Here is a 15,199-nt window from a genome sequence, read left to right as displayed (position 1 = left end):
GGGGTTTTATTAGAACCAAAAAATACAAAAGTTCAAGAAATTTTCGACATATGGCACTTCATCTGATCAGAATAGCAATAATTAGCATAACAAAGTAAGACAAAGCAAAGATGATGTTCTTTACAGGAAATGCTCAATATGTCCATCATCATTCCTCAACAATAGCTGTAGTCGAGGAATAATGTTGTGAGCAGCACTGTAAAGCATGTCCAGAGTTATGGTGAGGCATTGGCGTCGGATGTTGTCTTTCAGCATCCCTAGGGATGTCGGTCGATCACGATACACTTGTGACTTCAGGTAACCCCAAAGCCAATAATCGCACGGACTCAGGTCTGGGGACTTGGGAGGCCAAGCATGACAAAAGTGGCGGCTAGGCACACGATCATCACCAAACGACGCGCGCAAGAGATCTTTCACGCGCCATCTGTCGGACATTTTCTGAATTTTTTTTTTGTTCTAATAAAATCCCATGTCATTCCAAGCATGTGTGCCAATTTTTACCTCTCTATCTGCAGTATCCCGTGGTTTATTAAGTTTTCAAATTTATACTGACTTTTTGGTCACCCTGTACATAGAGAAATGTTACTTAAAAATAAACAGTCTTAAACTAGATTTTTTACCGTAGCTGCTAGTGTTGTATTAGGGGGGAGGGGGCAATGTATGGCTTGAAATCGAAATCAGTGATGTCTTCTGCTGGTTTTCTGCTTTGTGGTTGACTATGTATATCACAGCAATTTCATCTTCTTGCTGCTTCACTTGTATCACTGGTGTAATGGCTGAGCTGTTGATTGACATTACAATATTGCACATTATATTACATCGAAGCAATTTGTGCAGTGAATTACCGTGTAATCAGTGACAAATATAATGTGCCTTGCATTAATTTAGATTAAGCATAAAATAAAAAGTGACTGGTAGCAGAAACTTGAAATAACTAATCAATTGCAAATATCTGCTGAAAAACCAGAAAAGTCTACCTGACGAAAATTAGGAGAGACACGCAGTGTAAATCACTGACACATGTAGTGTTTGGTAGCGTCATGCTACACTGACGTAATGTCCTCACTGCAGTCTTCTACACAAATGTTGGTAAATCTACCGATGCCGTGGATCTCTGGGCGAAGCTACGCGTGCGGCTGCTTAAAAAAGACATGCCGGCGAATCAAGAGTTACGCGCAGCGAGTTCACGTGATTTTAGTGTCCTCCAGTGTCATGTATACCTGGCGCCACCTGGCGAAGAACAGTCAGCGATGGAAGAGCGGTGCTTTCCCGGTGGCGCACTGGTGGGGACATTTAAAAGTAACCTAGTACACTGAACCTAATGCCCTCCAGATTTTGATTTTTTTTAATGTCTTGTCACAAAACGAACAGTGTGCATCACCCTCTTCAGAAACTTCTTTCACAACACGATCCATCAGGTTTGAACTACCAGAAAATAACCTTTCTATCTCTTCTTCCTCGCTAGAACTTTCATCTTCATTTCTTTTCCTTTCCGAAAACTGTCTCGGTTCGCAGTATGAACGGTCATCTCTTTTGTAATTGTGTTTGACGTTTTGTTGGTTTCTGGTTTACCCTGCTAATTTTGGTTTTCATAGGCAATTCTCGGAGCTGATGTTTTCTTCTTCTGTAGTTTCTGTCCATTTTGTTTCTTGCACACTGCAAAAACCGACGCACCACAAGGGAGTTATGCGAATGGACGGAAATCGGTAGATGTGATATACATGCACAGAAAAACATATATTTACAATTTCAGAAAAACTGGATGATTTATTCAGGAGAAAGATTTTTACAAATTGAGCAAGTCAATAACGCTTTGCTCCAGTCCTGACCCATGTTGTTGTTGTTGTGGTCTTCAGTCCTGAGACTGGTTTGATGCACCTCTCCATGCTACTCTATCCTGTGCAAGCTTCTTCATCTCCCAGTACCTATTGCAACCTACATCCTTCTGAATCTGCTTAGTGCAGTCATCTGTTGGTCTCCCTCTACGATTTTTACCCTCCACGCTGCCCTCCAATACTAAATTGGTGACCCCGTGATGCCTCAGAACATGTCCTACCAACCGATCCCTTCTTCTGGTCAAATGCAATTAGTTATTCGGCTTCGCGTTGATTGACAGAGTTGTTCGATATCACACTGAGTGATATTGTACCAAATTCTGTCCAATTGGCGCGTTAGATCGTCAAAATCCCTAACTGGCTGAAGGGCTTGCCTATAATGTTCCAAACATTCTCATTTGATGAGAGATCTGGCGACCTTTCTGATCAAGGTAGGGTTTGGAAAGGACGAAGACAAGCAGTAGAAACTGTTGCCATGTCAGGGCGGACATCATCTTGCTTTAATGTAAGCCCAGAATGCCATAAAATGAAGAGCAACAAAACGGGGCGTAGAACATCGTCGACGTATCGCCTTGCTGTAAGGGTGCCGCGGGTGAAAAGAAATGACACGCTAGACCATCACTCCTAAGGGGTGTTCAAATAGTCTTTCCACAGTGCCGTATGATTGTTCGCCTGCCTGGGTTACTTCCCTTCAAGTGGACTCTCCCAACGTTCTACTGTTTCGTTTATCTTAGCCGGCGTCAGCAGTGTCGTTGGTGTGTGTCGTTACGTGTTGACGTGGACGTTTAAGTTTAGTTCCTTTGTTCGTTTGTTTAGTACTGTCGCTGTTAAAATGCTAGCCATTGAAGAATGTGTGTTTTTAGTCGAACAAGTGTTCAAAGCTGGCGGTAAATACACAGTTTCAGTTCGTCAAACATTTAACTCAGTTTTCCCGGAGACAACACCCCACGTCGTGATACTGTACGAGATTTGATTAACAAATTTCGAAGTGCTGGTTCAGTGACAAATGCACCGAGAAGTGGTCGTCCCAGCGTTTTGTCTGAGGATAAACTACTCGCTATTTCCGATATAATCTCCATGAGTCCGAACAAGTCACTAAGAAAACTCGCACAGGAGATCGATGTTAGTGTCGGAACGGCCCACACAGCTGTAAGTAAAAAATTAGAACTTTTCCCATACAAAGTGACAGTCGTGCAAGAACTGAAAAATACTGATCATGGCAAGAGACTGCATTATTGTCAATGGTTCAAACATTTCGCTCAACAAAATGGAAGGGATATTCTAAATGAAATGTTTTTCACTGATGAGGCGTGGTTTCATTTATTTGGGTACATGAACTCGCAAAATTCTCGTATGTGGAGTACTGCAAATCCATTGTGTATTCATGAGGAACTCTTCATTCTGTGAAAATAGGAGTTTGGATTGCAATTGTCGGTCCCATACTTTTCAACGAAAAATCAACCCACAACGATACTGCAGTGATATTCTGTACTCATTCATAGGAGAACTTGTGTTAAGTGAAATACTGAACGGTTATTTTCAACAAGATGGTGCAACCGCCCATACAGCTCGCGTTTCATTGTGACTGCTTGCTGATGTTTTTGGTGATTGCATAATTTCACAGGGACTTTGGCCTCCACGATCGCCTGACCTAACAATCACCTGACTTTTTCTTCTGGTGCGCAGCGAAAGCAACTGTCTATAAAAACCGTCCAAAATCCATCGATGAATTGGAAACTGCAATATCACTTTCACTGCTTCTGTTACAGAAGAAATGTTACAGCTTGTATTTGGAAACATAATTAGACGAATTGAATTGTGTTTTCAACAACAGGGGGGGGGGGGGGGGGGGGGCACTTTCAACATTTAAAGTGAAAATTTGTTAGTAAAAGTGAATTTTCAGTAAATTAATAACTTGTATTTCACTGAGTTTCATTTCAGTATGTTCACTGCGGCAGACTGCACGCACGGCTAACGATCATACGGCACTGCGGAGAGACTTTTTGAACACCCGGTAGTTGTCAGGCTGTAAGTTGGCCGACAGTCAGATTGGTAACCCACCGCTGTCTGGGACGTCTCTAGACACGTCTTCGCTGGTCATCGGGAGACAATTACACTCTAGTCAATTAGGTGCTGGTGACCAGGAAATATGTGTGTGAAGATGCCCCGGACAGTGATGGGATACCAACCTGATTGTCACCCTCCATACAGCCGCACCACCGGGAGTTAACGGTCTGGGGTGCAGTTTTCTTTCAGGGCCCCTTCGGCTGTCATCCGCTGCACGTTTACAGCACAGCGGTACGTCGACGATGTTCTACGTCCCATTTTGTTGTCCTTCACTTGAGGCATCCTGGCTTACATTTCAGCAAGATAATGCCCACTCACACAAGGCTATGGTAACCAAATGTCTCCCCATCTGAGAACTTTTGGAACATTACGGCCAGGACCCTCCAAGGGCTCTCCAACCAGCATACAACGCGGCCGACTGGACACAGTTTGGCACTATATCCCTGAGGAGTACATCTAACAACTCAGTCAGTCAACACCAAGCCGAATAACTGCTTGATAATGGGCAGAGGCGGATGGTTCAAATGGCTCTAAGCACTATGGGACTTAACATCTGAGCTCATCATTCCCCTAGACTTAGAACTACTTAAACCTAACTAACACATCCATGCCCGAGGCAGGATTCGAACCCGCGACTGTAGCAGCAGCGCGGTTCCGGACTGAAGCGCCCAGAACCTTTCGATGAAACGTTACTGACTTGCTCACTTTGCGAAGGTCTTTTTCTTGAATAAATGATGCAATTTTTTTGAAATTATAATCATTTGTTTGTTTTTACGTGTACATCACATTTACCGATTTTCATTCCATTCGATTATTCCTTCGTGGTGCGTCTTTTTGTCTTAAATTGTATTTAAATGTGGCATATCAGTGTAATTTGTTTAAATAATCGATTGTGTTAATTGTTATACATTTACAATCTCGTCTTTATGTTCTGGAAAAATGGTTAGTTTGAAAAATGAGGAAAACTCTAACAAATAGCTTCATAACTGTCAGTACCGATGGAAGAAGGTGGTGGTGTGCTTGCAGAAATGGCATTGAACACAATACGCAGCTGCAAAGTGCAAAAAAGAAATAGCATAAAAGATAGATGCAGATGTCAGAAGTGAGTAGGAGTACATGTGATGGGTAATAAGACATTGGTAGCGGTGGTGGAGTAAAATAATTATAATTGGTTAATAAATTACGTAAATTATACTTATTGGGTAATTAATGATAACAATAACGTGACAGATCATTTATACAAAGGATGAGGAAGCTAGGCCAAGTGGCTGTCTTGAACTTTGGACTCCTTGTCTGAGAGAGTGGTTGAGAATGGGGAGGGGAGCGGCGATAGGTGGGCGCTTGACCTTGGAATAAGTCACAGAAATGCCAGGACATTGATCTAGTAGGACACTGACCTTTGACTTTGCTGATATGGAGAACAATAGTTCAATTGTCCTGAAACTGGTACAGGTCCATTAACAGAACTGTGTATTAATTCTAAACTCCTGGAAATTGAAATAAGAACGTGAATTCATTGTCCCAGGAAGGGGAAACTTTATTGACACATTCCTGGGGTCAGATACATCACATGATCACACTGACAGAAACACAGTCACATAGACACTGGAAACAGAGAATGCACAATGTCGGCACTAGTACAGTGTATATCCACCTTTCGCAGCAATGCGGGCTGCTATTCTCCCATGGAGACGATCGTAGACATGCTGGATGTAGTCCTGTGGAACGGCTTGCCATGCCATTTCCACCTGGCGCCTCAGTTGGATCGGCGTTCGTGCTGGACGTGCAGACCGCGTGAGACGACGCTTCATCCAGTCCCAAACATGCTCAATGGGGGACAGATCCGGAGATCTTGCTGGCCAGGGTAGTTGACTTACACCTTCTAGAGCACGTTGGGTGGCACGGGATACATGCGGACGTGCATTGTCCTGTTGGAACAGCAAGTTCCCTTGCCGGTCTAGGAATGGTAGAACGATGGGTTCGATGACGGTTTGGATGTACCGTGCACTATTCAGTGTCCCCTCGACGATCACCACAGGTGTACGGCCAGTGTAGGAGATCGCTCCCCACACCATGATGCCGGGTGTTGGCCCTGTGTGCCTCGGTCGTATGCAGTCCTGATTGTGACGCTCACCTGCACGGCGCCAAACACGCATACGACCATCATTGGCACCAAGGCAGAAGTGACTCTCATCGCTGAAGACGACACGTCTCCATTCGTCCCTCCATTCACGCCTGTCGCGACACCACTGGAGGCGGGCTGTACGATGTTGGGGCGTGAGCGGAAGACGGCGTAACGGTGTGCGGGACCGTAGCCCAGCTTCGTGGAGACGGTTGCGAATGGTCCTCGCCGATACCCCAGGAGCAACAGTGTCCCTAATTTGCTGGGAAGTGGCGGTGCGGTCCCCTACGGCACTGTGTAGGATCCTACGGTCTTGGCGTGCATCCGTGCGTCGCTGCGGTCCGGTCCCAGGTCGACGGGCACGTGCACCTTCCGCCGACCACTGGCGACAACATCGTTGTACTGTGGAGACCTCACGCCCCACGTGTTGAGCAATTCGGCGGTACGTCCACCCGGCCTCCCGCATGCCCACTATACGCCCTTGCTCAAAGTCCGTCAACTGCACATACGGTTCACGTCCACGCTGTCGCGGCATGCTACCAGTGTTAAAGACTGCGATGGAGCTCCGTATGCCACGGCAAACTGGCTGACACTGACGGCGGCGGTGTACAAATGCTGCGCAGCTAGCGCCATTCGACGGCCAACACCGCGGTTCCTGGTGTGTCCGCTGTGCCGTGCGTGTGATCATTGCTTGTACAGCCCTCTCGCAGTGTCCGGAGCAGGTATGGTGGGTCTGACACACCGGTGTCAATGTGTTCTTTTTTCCATTTCCAGGAGTGTATGTTCCACCTATGAATGCGACAGAAAAGCAGCTGAAGGATGCTTTGACTGTGTATCACATGTACCATATGGTTTGGGTACCATACTTTGAATGTGGCTTACATAAACCTAGTAAGAGGTGTGTATGTAAGTAATATTTCATACAGACAGAACAAGTTATGCAGTTTAATACAAAAAATTAAATGAAAAAGAGCTCAGCACTGGTACACATAATGGGATTAAACACAATTTTACGCATGCACTTTATTTTAAGAAAGCTAAGTACTACGAGCTGACCTAATTATTCTAAGATTAGGTTATATCTGAATTACTCTCAAACTGAAATGGTCAGCTGCCCAAAAAATTTCACCAGCACATTCATGAAGTGATGTAATTTTTTCACAACAAACTATTTTATTCAGAGAGCAATAGATGTATTCACAAGGACAACGCTAGAAGAATAAATGATCTGTACTAGCCTCAGGTGAATCTAACTTTAGCACAATATGGAATGAAATAGCGAACTTTGAAGCTCGTTAACAATCTAGCCAAGGAAATAAAATATCTCATGAGCAGTAATTTTTTTTATATGCAAATCAGTGTTATTTCTTCTTAACAGTCCTTGTATACCGCAGAGGAATTTTCGAATAGAAATAGATAGTAATTAAAAATCTGTAAATTGTCAGTGTGTAGCAATTTTAACATTTTTAGGAAGTTTTTGTTCATTTGCCATATTCCACCTAATGATTATCATGAACATGCAACTAATCGCTTCAACCCAAACATTTAATTTTTGTGCTCCATTTGGAAAGGTGCAGATTTATGTGGTTACTGAAGAGGTGATCGTCATGATAGACCTTTGTTAAGTCCGAATAACACCTTTTCAAAGGAAAGTAAATATACAAATCCTGAAAAGTTTCAAATAATAATTTGTTCGACTCAGACACAAACACAATATATGGTTGTTACCTAGAGAGAGAACGAATTATGAAGTTACACTACTGCTGACTAAAATCTTACAACTTCAATTACCCTCGGAACTGCAATCTGAAGATCTTTAGTGCAAGATGCAGGGGACAATTGACAGTCCAGTAGATGTTCCACGGTCCAGTTTGTGGTATCCACATGGTAGTGCCATTTATGGAGGTTGATCCTGGTTCTTCCAACTCCAGAATAAAAACGGTTGAATGACCTCCATATGACAGGTGGAAATGTTCGCAAGTCGAGAAATCCACTATTGTTTCCTTGCTGTAGCTGCTGTTGTGTGCAAGGTCGTAGTAGTCTTGAGGATGCTTCTTATGGCACTCAGCCCTTGGTCTGGTAGAACATGCCCATGTGCTGCAAGGAGTGGCCGCGCGGTTAGAGGCGCCATGTTACGGATTGTCCAGTCCCTCCCGCCGAAGGTTCGAGTTCTCGCTCGGGCATGAGTGTGTATGTTGTTCTTAACATAAGTTAGTTTAAGTAGTGTGTATGTCTAGGGACCGATGACCTCAGCAGTTTGGTCCCTTAGGAATTCACACACATGCCCATATAATGGATGAGTTCCCCGATGAGCCTGATTTGTTCTTTTCACGTTAGGAGCTGCTTTACGATGAGCATCTGGTGGTGGTATGACTGCTGTTTGGTAGAGTTTTACAAGTAGCGTGGATAAACTGTAATAAGCGAACACATTTCATTTAGAATCTTGTCAATTATGTTTTGCGTGGATGGATTTGTACCAGACTACGCGCACATGCTCTGCAGCACAGCAAAACGTTGCTAGTGCTGTCGTCCTTAGGGTTTATGATCGAGAGCCACCAGCGATGTTGCGAAGGATATTTTGTCTGGCTTTCGCTTTCATTCTCGTATCGTTGCAGTTCTGCCTGTACGTCAGAATATGATTCAAAGTGACTTCCAGGTGTTTTTGATGGGGCATATTTGCTAACTGTATCCTTGTCTTGTTGTGTTAAGTTTGTGTCATGTCTTGATTGAGATTAAAATGGAACGCATTCAGTTGGGTATTAGCCGGGTTTGAATGAAATGGATTTTTAGGGAAATAGACACTCATCTCCACAAACGTATCTATCTCGTGGGCTTCAACATCTTGAAAAAATTTCTCTTGCCTTGCTAACCCGAAATCATGGGCATAAGAGAAACTGCTTGTGTTCGTCGAAAGTAGTTGATCATTGGTATTGATGTTAAATAGCACTGGTAAAAGAACACTTGGTTTTGGTAACCATTTCTTTGACATCTCTGTCGACTAAGCTGATACCTGAAATCCATATAAAATCTTTTGTTTTGGAGTAAGCTTTGAATAAGTTTGGTAGAAACGTAATCTTTAGTTATCTCACAAGACTTCTGTCATTATACGCGGTGACTGACAGTGTTTTAAGCAGCCGTGAGATCGATAATAGCTACTGCTGTAATTCTCTGAGCTTCAAATCTGTCCTCAGTAAATTTTCTGAGATTGGGGACATCACCCGTACAGCTTTTTTCTGGCCTGAAACCTGCTTATTCTTATGTTAGAACGGATCCGACATGAATCAAACGATTCAGCAATATTCCATCGATGATTTGGAGCAGTTGGCACAGCAAGGATACTGGACTGTAATTTTTGAACTCATCTGACGATTTTCCAGGTTTGAAGATATGAATCACACGTGACTTTGGGGATATTGAAGGCTTTTATACACTTTCTGAAAATCGCCAGAATCCTTACACTCGTATGATCACCAAACAGATTGCTGGTCACAAAACCTCGAAAATAAATTCGAAGACAACGGAAAGAAAAAATTAGGCTATGTTGTAAGGTTAATATATTACACATTGATGAATTATGGGTAGAGAAAGACAATTCTTGTCATTGTGAAGTTCTTAGTTTTGACTGGAATAGCTACACAAAGAGCTGTTTCTAAGTTACACAAATCTGATTCTCTTCTTCCGTGCTGCCTCTTGCGTATGAGTAAGTCTAAATTTTCGTTGATGTATTGGACTTACCTTTGTTTTATATATTCAAATCTTTTCAAGTAAATTCTGCTGCGAATTCTTCATCACGAACTTAGCCAATGCAAATGCCGGTGTTCTCCCTCTCGAGACACTACTTGCATTCAAGCGGGCCGGAGTGGCCAAGCGGTTCTAGACGCTACAGTCTGGAACCGCGCGACCGCTACGGTCGCAGGTTCGAATCCAGCCTCGGGCACGGATGTGTGGTATGTCCTTAGGTTAGTTGAGTTTAAGTAATTCTAAGTTCTAGGGGAATGATGACCTCAGAAGTTCAGTCCCATAGTGCACAGAGCCATTTGAACCATTTTCTGAGATCCCTATTTGGCCATCTATGTTTCGGTTTTCCGTGGTTTTGCTTATGAAATAAAGGAGATTGCCAGGGTGCCCTCTTTAGAAACACTTGGTCACACACCATCCCCCAATCTATGCTTGTCTCTAAACGTGTCGTTGACAGGAAGTTAAATATTCATAGGGGAGATTGTGGTACATCTACGCAGGTTTCTTTTTCGGAATATTTTCAATTTTTTTGGTTAGATTTATTGTGTTTGAAGTTGTTTAGTCTTATAACACGATTGTTAAAGAGTAACTTGGCATATATATTTCTGACTGAACATTATATTTAAGAGCGCAAAATAATTTTATATAGGCTCAACTCGAGTGCATAAACGTGTCCTGGGCATGGGCAGCTACCAACATGGTCTGCGTGGTGTGCGGAAGAAACGACCACCAGGCAGATACAATAGTTCGACCAGCTCAGACGAGATGGAATCCAGGAAGGTGTCACAGGCAAAGTGTCACCACGAACCGTCGGGAAACCAGATTGCTCGAACCTGGATTGAGCTCTCGAGTCGTCATGCGTCGTTTACCGCTGATAGCATTCACAACAAAGACATTCATGGCATAGAGCTGTTTGTCACTGTTTGTGGCTGTCAGATCGGCGCCTCCGAGTCCATAGACGACTTGATGGAAGGTCACAGGAAGCAGCGGTTCGTAAGGCTCACACCACTCCAACCCTTGATATCATCGTGTCGGAAGCTATTTGATGTGACAACAGGATTGATCTGGTATCTGTTGAAGGGAGGCTGAATGATCGCAAGTATGTGGCAAGAATGGGAAACCTTGTTGTCACAGCCTTCATGAACAGGGTACTAAATGGCATATTCCAGAAGGAGTATTTGGATCCCTGACTGGCATGCCCGGTCCTCTGGTTTGTCACTGATAGAACACATCTAGAGTGCGATGGGAAGACTTATACATTCATTGCAGCCTTCAGACATCAGACTGCATGAACTCATACAGCATGAGTTTCAGAAATAGGTGGATATTTCTAAAGATGACATTCGGAGGCGGCTTGATTCCATGCCACAATGAACTGAAGAGTGAATTCGTGCCCATGAAGGTCAAACCTCATAGGGATGTTGTTGATGCACATCAGTTCTGAATGGATTGAAAGTTTAGTAATAGAATATCCTTTATGAGATGAAGATCTCTACAGTGTTTGGTAAATATCTGACTGGTGCTTCGTGGGGCAACACTTTCTATTTCAGTCATTGTATTTTTTGTATTTATAGAATGTGTACTTGCGTTACAAAAGGACAACCATCTTCAAAAGTATAAGAGGCAGTCAAATGAATATTGAATACTCTCCACAATGAGACCATGGAATGGTTCCTTTCAAAAGTAATCAGTACACGGGTCAAGAATTTATCCCGCTGGGAGACAAGACGATTAATTCCTGTTTCGTAGAACGCGGTCTTCCGCTAACGGATCCACAATTGCACCCACTCTTGCACTTCTTCGTCCGACTGAAATCGACATCTACGCATATATTTCTTTAGTTCTCTAAAGATGTGAAAATCACAGGATGAAAGATTCGCATTGTACGGGGGATGTTGCAGTGTTTCTCAATCAAACCACTGAAGCATAGCCTTCATCTGATTAGAGGTGTCGGAACGGGCATTATTGTGCAACAGAATAGTTCCGTCCAACATAATTCGTGAGCGTTTTTCTTTATGGCGCATCGCAATTTCTGCAAAGTTTCTTCATAGCGCTACATACACTATGTGATAAAAAGTATCTGGACACCCTCAAAAACGTATGTTTCCATATTAGGTGCATTATGCTGCCACCTACTGTCAGGTACCCCACATCAGCGACCTCAGTAGTCATTAGACATCGTGAGAGAGGAGTACGGAACGCTCCGCGAAACTCACGGATTTCCAAAGTATGGTTCAAATGGTTCTGAGCACTATGGGACTTAACATTTGTGGTCAACAGTCCCCTAGAACTTAGAACTACTTAAACCTAACTAACCTAAGAACATCACACACAGCCATGCCCGAGGCAGGATTCGAACCTGCGACCGTAGCAGTCGCGCTGTTCCGGACTGGGCGCCTAGAACCGCTAGACCACCGCGGCCGGCTTTCCAAAGTAGTCAGGTGATTGGGTGTCACTTGTGTCATACGTCTGTACGCGAGATTTCCATATCTACCTAGGTCCACTGTTTCCGATGTGATAGTGAAGTGGAAACGTGAAGGGACACGTACAGTACAAAAGCGTACAGGCTGACCTCGTCTGTTGATTACAGAGACCGCCGACAGTTGAAGAGGGTCGTAATGAGTAATAGGCAGACATCTATCCAGATCATCACACAGGAATTCCAAATTGCGTCTCCACTGCAAGCACAATGACAGTTAGGCGGGAGGTGAGAAAACTTGGATTTCATGGTCGAGTGGCTGCTCATAAGCCACACATAACGCCAGTAAATGCCAAACGACGCCTCGCTTGGTGTAAGCAGCGTAAACACTGGACGATTGAACAGTGAAAAAATCTTGTGAGGAGTGAGGAATAACGGTACACAATGTGGCGATCCGACGGCACGATGTGGGTGTGGCGAATGCCCGGTGAATGTCATATGCCAGTGTGTGTAGTGCCAACGGTAAAATTCGTAGGCGGTGGTGTTATGGTGTGGTCGTGTTTTCATGGAGGGGGCTTGCACCCCTTGTTGTTTTGCGTGTGATAGAATCACAGCACAGGCCTACTCTGATGTTTTAAGCACCTTCTTGCTTCCCACTGTTGAAGAGCAATTCGGGGACGGCGATTGCATCATTCAACACGATCGAGCACCTGTTCATAATGCACGGCCTGTGGCGGAGTGGTTACACGACAATAATATCCCTATAATGGACTGGCCTGCACAGAGTCGTGACCTGAATCCTATAGAACACCTTCAGGATGCTTTGGAACGCCGACTTCGAGCCAGGCCTTCCCAACCGACATGAAGAATGGGCTGCCATTCCCAAAGAAACCTTCCATCACTTTATTGAACGTATGCCTGCGAGAGAGGAAGCTGTCATCAAGGTTAAAGGTGGGCCAACACCATACTGAATTCCAGCATTACCGATGGAGGGCGTCACGAACTTGTAAGTCATTTTCAGGCAGATGTCCGGATACTTTTGATCACATAGTGTATTGATTGTGGTTCCATGCTCGAGGTCGTCGAATGAACAGACGGCCCTGCAGTCGAAGAAGAATGTCGTCATGACCTTACTGGAGTTTGTGTGAAAAGGTTTGGATTTCTCTGGGATGCTTCCACTGTTGGCTGTCAGAATGCTGCGGGGGTAGATCAGTCAGCGGCCGACCGCGTTCTACGAAATAAGACTCGATCGTCTCGTCTCCCAGTGGGATAAATGTCTTGATGCGTGTGGTAATTACTTCTGAATGGAACCATTCCATGATCTCGTTGTGGTGGGTATTTGGTTTTCATCTGACTGCCCCTCATACATCACATCCACAAATTTGTCGTTTGGAGAGTCTCAAACTAGCTATAGTTTACATTATATAAATCTGACAACTTCAGTCAACCGCACCATACTTTAAGTAGCTGAAATTTATTGTACTGTCTTTACTTTATTCACTGGTTATTGTAAGAATCGATATAAACATTATAACAGAGTTGGTTGACAAATCATATGTAAATATGTCTAAATTTGACGCAATTATAGCAGCCGACTGTGATAGTGGTAAATACAGAAAATTGAAATTATGAGAACTTTCAGAATTACTTCTTGTGCATGATATTATACTTTTCTGTGGTACGGTTGTTCATCTTCACAAATCTTTTTTGTCTTTACAGATGAGTCCGGAAGTATCTGCCCAATATTTTGTTACTACTGAGGAACTGTTCATTCCTACAAATCTTACAAAAGATGTGGAGGAGCAAGATGCTGTCATTACGCTAAAAGGAACACGAAATCCCACAATTGTTAAAATTGGGCAATGCAGAATCTGTAAAATAATCTACTTGTTGGAATAATGAAATAAAAGTTTGTACATATTTTTGAAATTGTGTAACTCTTTCTTTGAACAATGTACTGGTTCGAGCACCGAGAAAACTCCATTTTACACATTGTAAATTCACAGTCGTATTTTACTGATATTTGGGAGAGAATTTTCAAAAATGTGAATGAATGATGAGAGGGGATTACAGTGAAATCTAGAGATCTTTGTCTTAATTTCAGTAAAAAAATAATAGTAGATCTGCTCTGTTGGATTCATCAGAGACTTTCCATTTTAGTCGTATTTTCTCTCACAAATGATGATGCAGTGATAATAATTTAAATTGCACAGAGACGTTTTGTTTAGAAAACACGTCATTTTATTAAATATCTATATTGTCATAAGTTGTCAACTATAGTATACTTTTCATTTATTTATTGCCAGGTTAGTATCTGGCTCACATGTTTACCATGAGTGGCATCTTATATATACAATATCTAATTGACAACATCTGGTCATCCCTATGTTATGCATAATTTCCCACTAGATGTCACGAAAGAAGGACCCGCCAGTATAAAAGAGGGTGGGGAGCATTACACAGCATTTCAGTTTTTGGCTGAGACAACATCCTCAGCGAAGGATGATGTCCCATAAATAAATTAATGTGATTCCAGTCACAAAGTTCCGACCAAGGTTTTTTGAAGGTGTCCCTTGGTTGTGAAGTGTATGCTGGAGCTGACAGTCCTCTCCCATCTATTCCCAATTGGAATCCCCCATTTATCCTACTGTCAGCTTTTCTAATAATTGGCTGAATATAACTGCAACCCTTAATGGGCCAGATCTAGAACAGCTTGCTCCACACCTAGAAGTGGAGAATGAAAAGAGTAAAACAAATGAGTCATTAGGTTCACCTAAGCGTCAGCACAATCTGGCGATAGCCAGGCTTGCTGCAGACATTGGCTTTGCCTACAGCATCAGATGATCACCACATGGCCAGCACTCATCACTGTTGACAATCGATCCCATTAAGACCCAAATCACCATCGGAAGACGCCAGGCATGCAAGAACAACACCAGATTATTTAGCATGCGCATCTTAAAGCCTAAGGGAGTTGTCCTTCCCGAGTGCGAATGTGTGTTGTCAGTGGAGAAGCAG

General features: G+C 43.4%; 1 protein-coding gene across 2 annotated transcripts in view; it reads left to right on the top strand.

The window, feature by feature from the left end:
- LOC126336552 (phosphatidylinositol 3,4,5-trisphosphate 3-phosphatase and dual-specificity protein phosphatase PTEN-like) overlaps positions 1 to 14,110 on the top strand; it is a 177,760-nt gene extending 163,650 nt beyond the window's left edge. For both annotated transcript variants that reach the window (XM_050000389.1, XM_050000397.1), the window contains one exon: positions 13,901 to 14,110. In XM_050000389.1, the coding sequence (XP_049856346.1) occupies positions 13,901 to 13,941 (41 nt within the window). In that variant the 3' untranslated portion in view covers positions 13,942 to 14,110. The remainder of the gene's footprint in view (positions 1 to 13,900) is intronic.
- The last annotated feature ends 1,089 nt before the right edge of the window (positions 14,111 to 15,199 follow it).

This window comes from Schistocerca gregaria, chromosome 2, assembly GCF_023897955.1.
Source record: "Schistocerca gregaria isolate iqSchGreg1 chromosome 2, iqSchGreg1.2, whole genome shotgun sequence".
Classification (NCBI taxonomy): Eukaryota; Metazoa; Arthropoda; class Insecta; order Orthoptera; family Acrididae; genus Schistocerca; species Schistocerca gregaria.
Note: the sequence above shows the minus strand (reverse complement) of the source record. Positions and strands in the feature narration are given on the sequence as shown.